Below are 8802 nucleotides of genomic sequence, written 5' to 3'. Positions count from 1 at the left end.
CACTAATCTATTTTCTGTCTCTAGGAATTTGCCTATTCTGGACATTTCTTTTAAATGGAATCATGCACCACATGCCCTTTTGGGTCTGGCTTCTCTCACTGAACATAATGATTTCAAGGTTCATCTACGTCGTCGCTAGTATCAGAACTTCGTTTCACTTTATGACAGAGTGATAGTCCTTTGAAGGAGCCCTGTTGGTGCAGTGGTTAAAACGCTTGGCTACTAACTGAAAGGTCAGCAGTTCGAACCCACCAGCAGCTCCATGGGATAAAAATGTGGCAGTCTGCTTCCATAAAGATTACCCCTTTTTGTTTATCCCTTCATCTGTTAATGGACACTTGGGTTGTTTCCACTTTTGGGGTATTATGAAGGATGCTGCTGTGAATATGTATATCTGTATAAATATTTGTTTGAGTCCCTGTTTTCATTTGTCTTGGGTATATACCTAGGGGAGTTCTTGGGCGGTGCAAATGATTAAGTTCTTGGCTGCTAACCGAAAGGTTGGCAGTTCATATCCACCCAGAGGTGCCTCGAAAGAAAGACCTGGCAGTCTACTGGGAAATCAGTCAAGAAAGCCCAGTGGAGCACAGTTCTACCCGGACACACACAGGGTTGCCATGAGTTGGAATCAACTTAATGGGAACTTTTTTTTAACATATACCTAGGGTGGAATTGCCGGGTCATATGGTAATTTGTTCTTTGTTTTTATTTTCATAATTTCCAAATGTTCTCTGCCTTTGTCCAAACTTGTCTGGTTGGGGGGATCTTTCTGCCCCTTTGGACTGAGTGGGCCAGCAAACGCAGTTCCACATCCAGCTGTGGGGTGCTGCCTTCAGGCCTAGAGGTGCCCCCCACTCCTGTCATCCCGGGCTCAGGTCTTGGCCCAGCTTTGCAGCCTGCCTTGGGCAGATAGAACAGGGTCTGGGGAGACGGGAGTTCCAACCCCAGCTCTGCCAAGCCACTGACTGTCTCTGGACCTCAGTTTCCGCCTCTCTGAAATGGGTGTACATAATAAAATGTCTCACCGAGGCTGCTGGGAAGGCCTGTGGAGACATGAGTTTTGTGGACGAGGGGGCGGGCTTGGTTCCTGGGATAGAATTGTTTGCTATATTGGGATTTGGGTTCATGAAAGCTTCCCCATACCCTGTGAAGTAAGTATCAACCCAGCTTACAGAAGAGAAGACAGAGGCTCGGAGAAGGTGAGGCTCAGCGTGAAACAAGAGGGGAGAAGATCCAGTTACAGCCCCAGGTCTGGGTCTGACTGCTAGCTGCACTGTCTTGTCTGTTGAAAGCTCGCAGGAGATTTCCCATTTGGGGAAACTGAGGCCGCGAGGAACCCCGATCAGCCCCATGGGTCCCATTGGCAGCCCCACCAGGTAGAGACTGTAACTGCCTAGAGCTCTTGGTGCTGTGCCCAGAGGCTGCCAATAAACCAAGAAGCCCCGGTGGCGCAACTGTTAAGCACTCAGCTGCTAATCAAAAGTTGGTGGTCGGAACCCACCCAGAGGCTCCGTGGAAGAAAGACCTGGCAATCTGCTCCTGTAAAGATTACAGCCTAGGGAACCCTACGGGGCAGCTCTGCTCTGTGACATCAGGTCACTGTGAGCCGGAATTGACTCGATGGCACACAACGACCACAATAACACGGGACACAATAGTTCCCCTTAGCATCTCACACAGAACACGCTGGATCCCGATGCTTATAAAAATGACTGAGTTTAATACATAAGCCACGGTGAGGTTACAGAGGCTGGGAGTGGGGCCTCTGCCCCTCCTTATGTACAAACTTCCCCAGAGGGAAATGGTCACACAGAATCAGCCGATGCTGCAGGCCTGGGTCCCAGGGGAGAGGCTGGGCCCCCTCTTCTCCCAGCTAGGAGTGGTTCAAGAGTGAATTCTGAATGTCTTCCAGGACTTGGTGGAACAGCTCCTCACGGGACTTCGTGCCATCCAGGTACACTGAAATCAGAGGGGCCACGATCAGGGAATTGCTGAGCTCTGGGCTACTGAATGGACTGCTGCCAGCAGGCAGGTAGCCAGCTCACAAGGGGTACAGGCAGTCAGTCTGCTGGGTCAGGAGGAAGGTGACCTGCCTGCTGAGTCAGGCTGCTGGAATCAAACAGCTGCCAGGCCAAAAGCAAGAGGAACAGTGAGTGAGACTCAAGGAGGGACTTCCAGGTTTTCCAAATGGTCCCAAGTGGGGAGGGGCCACTGTATGGATGTTTATTCATTCATCTGTTGATGAACACTTGGATTGTTTCCACTTTTGGGGTATTATGGAGAATGCTGCTATGGATGTTCGTATCCTGGGCCTCCTCTTGCTCAGGGGCTTACCCACTTCCACGCCATTGGCTTCCATCTCCCGCTTGTACTTCTGGTACATGGGCCATACGTGGCCATCGAAGAGGCCTGGGGGGTCTGGGACCTCATAGTTGCGGGTGCTGCAGAGGGAGATGGGTGACAATGAGTGGTGGCCACCTGGGCCAAGTGAGAGATCACGAGTGGACCGTGGCCTTCTTATCTGCCCTGGGGGAACCGACTTAGGCCACCATCAGGGATGTTCCACGGAGGAAAGGCCCTTCAGTCAGAGGCCCCAGGTGTCCTCATACCATGGGTATGGGAGACAAGGGGGATGGGATGAGGGTGGACCTTGCTCTTCACGCCACAGGCTGCAAAATTTCCCAGCTACGTGGGCGTGCCGCCCCCTGGCCTACTGTGGGTGGCCCTGTGTCCAGTGGGATTCCCGGGTTCCCTGGTCCCACCTGGTCTGTGCCCGGCCCTGTCCAGCCCCCAGGCTCACCTCCGCCTCCGTTTGCACTCCTCATAGGGGACAGTTAGGAAGTACCTTCGGCTGAATAAGTCCACCAGGGGCCTGGGGGTGGGGGACATGGTCAGCAGTCTAGCTTTCCTTCCCCTGCGGCAAAATACCCCGTACTCTTGACCTCGGCCCCCACAGATCCTCCAGGTGGGGCGGATTTCATGGACCCACCTTGGATGGAGACGTGAGGGTGGGGGTGTCTGGGTCATTACGTTAGGGGCCAGGAAGGGACCGGCACCGGCCAACCTCCCACTGTGCACCAGGTACACCCCTAATGGGTCACTGAGGACTCCCCATCAGCCCATTGGACCACATCGGCAGGGGCTCTCCCAAGGATGGGATCCAAAAATACCATAGCCGTCAAGTCGATTCCCACTTCTGGAGACCCCATGTGTGTCAGAGTAGAACTGTGCTCCATAGGGTTTTCTTGGCTGCGATCTTTACGGAAGCAGATTGCCAGGCCTTTCTTCTGCACCACAGCAGGGTGGGTTCAAACCGCCATCCTTTTGGTTAGTAGTTGAGCGCAAACCATCCCAGGGACCTCAGGATGGGATCCCCCTCACCCCAATTTAGATGGCCACAGAGTAGTGCAATGACTTGCCCAGGGTCACACAGTGGAGTGGGCACCCAGCCCAGCCCACTGCTTTGCTGAGAAACCCCAGGTTCGGGAGGGAGGACTCAGTTTCTCCAAAAAGTGGGGGGTGTGCCCCCAACCCTTGAGCTGACCCCGGATCTGCCCCTCCTGCTGCCCCCAGACCTTGATCTCCGGGATGGATGCCTGGGGGGGTCTGAAGTCTCCCCGCCTGGCCCTCAGCCACTCACTTGTAGCTGTAGAGCAGAAAGCCTTCCAGGATGAGAATGTGGGTGTCCGAGAAGTCAGGGTGGACGCTGACCCCGTGGGCACGGGCGAACTTGCGGGGGTTCCTGGCCCAGGCCTGCACCGTGCTCAGCATGGCCTCCATGTCCAGAGACTCCAGCACTGGGGGTGGGAGAAGGGGCGTTGGAAGGGGGGTGCGGGATGGGGGGGCCTGCGAGGGACAGAAGGGGTACACCAGTCGTCCTTACCGTCCCACTGTTTGAAGCCGTCCTCCCCAACTGCTATTTGGTCTTGGGGCTGAAACAGAGCAGCCCGAGCCGGGCTCAGTACCCGTGCCCACCTCCCCGACCCCACCTGGGGTCTGGGTGGAGCTCCTTGTCCCTCCCTCTGCATTGGATGTCAGGGTGGGATGGGGTGCCTGGCTGGCCCTTGGACCCTCTCCTGTGCCAGGTGGGAACAGGAGGGAGTGGACTTTACACCCATCACCCCTCATCTCAATCCCCGCCCCCAACCCTGGAGACACCGGTGAGGGCAGCTCTGAGCCCATTTTGCAGATTGGGAAAGTACAGACATAGAGGGACAAAGGTATTACTGCCTGAAAAGTCCCTTGGCACCACAGTTGCACATCCCTTCTTGGAATCTGTTTCCTCATCTGTCCAGCAGGGGTCCCTACTGTGGGGGGTCCAGTGGGAGTAGGCCAGGCACACAGTAGGTGCTCAGGAAACAGGAGTCCGCACTTCCGCTCTCCTGGCCTGGGTTCGCCCAGGGTGATTGGAGGGGTCAGGTGAGGGGAGGCCTGTGCCTGTGAGGCCATTGTGCACAGAGGTTGGGGCTGGCCCAGGCCTGGAGACTGCTGATGCCCCCCCACCCCCTGGGCGAGGGCAGCACCTTGAAGAAGTCATCCTGGTGGATTACGCAGCAGTTGGGCAGTGACTTGAGGAGGCTGTTGGTCAGTGTGGTCTTGCCGCCATTGGTCATGCTGGGGAGACAGTGTGTGTGTGAGGCTGCCTGGGCCACTGGACAACAGCTGAGGTCCAGCCTGACCCTCTGAATCTACATCTAGGCAGACAAGAGCCAGGGCGGGCAGGTAGATGAGTGGATGGCGTCTGAGGTCCAGCCTGACCCTCTATATCTATCATGGTCCCAGAGGCCTCCCTCTAAACAAGCTCCCCAGGACTAGACCTAAACATAAAACACAAAAGGGTAAAATCACAGAGCAGACAAGAGAATATTTTTATTCATCTAGGTTCGGGGAGAGTCCCTGGGTGCACAAAAGGTGAATATGCTTGGCTGTTAAGTGAAAGCTTAGAGGTTGGAGTCCACCTGGAGGCATCTTGGGAGCAAGGCCTGGTGATCTACTTCTGAAAAATCGGCCATCGAAAACCCTATGGAGCATAGTTTCTCTGACGCTTGAGTTGGGGTTGACTTAATGGCAACTAGTAGAGTCAGGGCAGGCTTTCTGAATAGCAAAAAGGAGCAGAAAGCATGAAAGAAGAATAAAAAAGAAGCTGAGACTTATGCAGACATATCACGTGCCAGGTCATGCTGAGTACTGAGCCTGGATCGACTAAACGTAATCCTCACCGAAACCCTAGCTGGTGGGACTTTTATCCTGTGTTTACAGACAAAGAAACTAAGGGCCAAGCCTCATTTAGGGCTTAAAAAAAAAAAAGCCAACACTTGTAAGCAAACTGGGAGGAAAATATTTCCAATAGAAAAAGCTAGCACTTCACTTCCAAACCAGAAAGAGGCAACTGATTTACAAAAAGACATAAAACCTCAATAAACCAAAACAAACCGGTTGCCATTGAGTGGATTCTGACTCACAGAGACCCTATAGGACACACTAGAACTCCGCACAGGGTTCCCAAGGCTGTAAATCTTTACAGAAGCAGACTTCCACAGCTTCCTCCCGTGCAGCAGCTGGTGGGTTCGAACCACTGACCTTTTGGTTAGCAGCCAAGTGCTTTAACCACTGCGCCACCAGGGCTCCTAAAACCTCAAGACCACAATAAAAAATAAAACAAAAACAACAACAAAAAACGAACAACCCAAAACAAAAAAATATACAACCTGTTCCATATATATTTACCACAATAAAAAACAAAACAAAGCAAAAAAGAAAAAAAAGACGTGCAATCTGTGTTACATATATATTTACCACAACAAAAAAACAAACAAAAGATGTACAACCTCGTTCATAACCAAGAAAAGACCAAAAAAAAGAAAAGGGAAAAAAAAAAAAAATCAAGCAATCGGCCAAGTACGGTGACCAATGTTGCCATCTGCCTGGGACTTTCCTGGTTTTATCGCTGAAAGTCTGGTGTTCTGGAAACCCCTCCATTCCAGGCAACCCAGGACACTTGGCCAACTTATGGTAAAAAGAGCAAAGAATGGTGACGAGGACCAACTTTCTGGCAGGCGACAGGGCGATGTTTTGTGAAGACCTCTAGTGAGTGTTGTCACTTTGACTCAATAGTTGCTTTTCTAGGAATCCGGGGCACAAACCTGGGTGTGGAAGAGGTGACAAGCCCCCCCAATAAACCAAACTGCTTGGCACTGAGTCACCTGTGACTCATGGCAACCCCATGTGTGCAGAGTAGAACTGCTCAATAGGGTTTTTAGGCTGTGACCTTTTGGAAGCTTGCCAGACCTTTCTTCCGAGGTACCTCTAGGTGGGTTCAAACCGCGGACCTTTCGGTTAGTAGTAGTTGAGCGCTTAACTGTTTTTACCACCCAGGGACTCCTAGTGACAAGCGGCAGCCGATAAAAAGTCAACAGAAAAAGGCCTCCCCCGCCTCCGCCCCAAATAAGAAACAGGTTAGAAAACACCTAACGGTAATTTAAGGCTTATCTTGTGCTCAGGGCCAACTATGGAGTTTCCCCAGCACTGTGCAAAATAAAAATGTGGACCCCTTTGCCCAAAAAGTATTAAGAATTTCAAGATGGGGATAGAACCTAAAACCAAATTTGGTGAGTGCCGTGGGCCCGCGAAGCCAACTCAGCCCATGTCAGATGCTTCATAAAGCCAAAAAATCCAAATCTATTGCTGTCGAGTTGATTCCGATTCATGGCGATCCCAGATGTTGCAAAGTAGAACCGCTCTATAGGGTTTTCAATGACTGTCTCCTTTAAGGAAGCTGATCGCCAGGACTTTTTTTTCGCAGCACCACTGGGGGGTTTGACCTGCCAATCTTTAGGTTAGTAGGCCAGTGCAAACCGTTTGTGCTACCCAAACCAAAAAACCCAAAGCCATTGCCGTCGAGTCGATTTTGATTCATAGTGACCCTACAGGACAGAGTAGAACTGCCCACAGGATTTCCAAAGCTGTCATCTTTATGGAAGCAGGCTGCTATATCTTTCTCCCCTGGAGTGGCTGGTGGGTTCGAACTGCTGACCTTTCAGTTAGCAGCCGAGCGCTTAACCACTGTGCCACCAGGGCTCCTTTTCCACCACCCAGGGACCTCAAATGCTTCCTGCATCATTGAAAAAGTCTCACAGGTAATAGAATGGAGAGTTTAAAACTAGGTGATGGATGAAGCAGGAAGTCGGGTCCGCAAGGTGGCTGAGGTCACACAGAATGGCTTCAAAGGCAGGAGTGTACACACAGCCACAAGGAAGGTCATTTTGGGGAGGCCCCCCCACGTATCTGTCCCAGGGGGTGGAGCCTGCAAGAATGGCCCCTACCTTAGTCGGTTCTCCTTGACCTTTTTTTTTTTTTTTAATTAATTTTTATTAAGCTTCAAGTGAACATTTACCATTCCAATCAGTCTGTCACATGTAGGTTTACATACCTCTTACTCCCTTCTCCCACTTGCTCTCCCCCTATTGAGTCAGCCCTTTCAGTCTCTCGTTTCATACCAATTTTGCCGTCTTCCCTCTCTCTCTATCTTCCCATCCCCCCTCCAGTCAAGAGTTGCCAACACGTCCTTGACCTTTTTATAATTTTCTGTCCCCAGTGAGTTTGTTCTGACAGCGAGTTTAAGGGGCAAAAATTATTCCCAATGGGAAAATTAAAAAGATGGGGTGCCGAATGGGGTCCTGCATCCACTTACCCAGCTGGAGGCGCTGAGCCCCCAGGACAGAGACCACTGTCTAGGTTCAGACCTAGGTGGGACCCTAAGGCCCCAGACACCTGGGCAGCATCCATTTCTTCCCCCCTGGTCCCCCTGGACTCCCGGCCCCACAGCAGGAGCCCGGCCTCCCTCGCTCCCGGCCTCCCTCCGTCCCCCTCACCCTCCAACGCCTACGATGACCTTCATCTCCGTGGAAGGGTGGACGGCGGGGACTGCGCTCAGTGGCCTGTGGATGGCCGGACTTCCAGGAGCCCAGGCTGGGCCGCCCTCTCAGTGCGCTCCCCGCACGCCCCGACTTCATTGAGAAAACCGGGCGCCTTTATAGCCTGGGAGGCTGCGGGCAGGCGCCGCACCTGTTCCTGGATGGAAATAGCTCCCCGCCGCCTTTTGCCTAAATTAGTCACCAGCCAGCAGGGCAGGGCTGTGGCTGTCACCCGGCTGCCTTGTCCCTCTGCCCCTCCTCCTTCCCCCTTACTTTCTCTCTCTTCCCCTCCTCCCCCTCTTCCTCTTCCCTCCAGTCTCTCCCTCCTCCCTCCCCTCCTCTCTCCTGCCCTTCTCCCCCCTCCTGGCTGCAGGGCCCACGGGACAGATAAGGGCTACACAATTGTCTCCCTAAAAATATCCCTCCCCAGCTTGTCCCAGGGCCTGACCCTGACATTAAGACTGGTCCTCGTGGCGCTGAAAAAGGGGCCTCGCCCTCCCGCCTTCCTCACCTTCCTCCTTCTCCTTCCTCAGGGACAGGACGGGACGCAGCAGCAGCAGCACCAACCCCAGAGCCTGGCCCTGGCCCTGTGGGGAACTTCCCATTCCGCCCAGACACGCCTAAGGCCCAGAGCAACGGTGATTCACGAGATGGCCTTGCTGTGGTCCGCTGGGCTCCACCAGGACCATCGCAGTGTGACGTGAGGGACCGTTCACCCAGGGCCGCGAAGTCACTTGATTCAGCCTGGCAGCAGCCCTGGATGGGGGGAAGACGGGCCCGCCCATGGTGGCCCTGCTCTGTACCCATGGAAGCTAAGAGCTCAAGCAGCTGCTTAAGAGCAGAGCCAGGACCTGCATCAGGACAGCGGGAGCCTGGAGCTGGAACTCTG

General features: G+C 53.3%; 1 protein-coding gene across 5 annotated transcripts; it reads right to left on the bottom strand.

Moving 5' to 3' along the window:
* Positions 1–1736: 1736 nt before the first annotated feature.
* Positions 1737–8004, bottom strand: NMRK2 (nicotinamide riboside kinase 2). Of its 5 annotated transcripts, none has more exons than XM_049875784.1 (7): positions 7872–8004; positions 4522–4614; positions 3884–3957; positions 3641–3797; positions 2801–2872; positions 2335–2441; positions 1737–1959 (listed from the first exon to the last, which is right to left on the bottom strand). In XM_049875784.1, exons 1-7 carry the CDS (start codon positions 7895–7897, stop codon positions 1874–1876), a joined length of 615 nt encoding a protein of 204 aa, XP_049731741.1. In that variant the 5' UTR covers positions 7898–8004; the 3' UTR covers positions 1737–1873. The 5 variants fall into 5 exon arrangements, with proteins under 5 accessions (XP_049731741.1, XP_049731738.1, XP_049731740.1 ...); XM_049875781.1 differs by having other exon boundaries at positions 3884–3932; positions 4524–4614; XM_049875783.1 differs by lacking the exon at positions 7872–8004 and having other exon boundaries at positions 3884–4437; positions 4524–4538.
* Between the last annotated feature and the right edge of the window lie 798 nt (positions 8005–8802).

The sequence above is a fragment of the Elephas maximus genome, chromosome 3 (genome assembly GCF_024166365.1).
Source record: "Elephas maximus indicus isolate mEleMax1 chromosome 3, mEleMax1 primary haplotype, whole genome shotgun sequence".
NCBI lineage: Eukaryota > Metazoa > Chordata > Mammalia > Proboscidea > Elephantidae > Elephas > Elephas maximus.
Note: the sequence above shows the minus strand (reverse complement) of the source record. Positions and strands in the feature narration are given on the sequence as shown.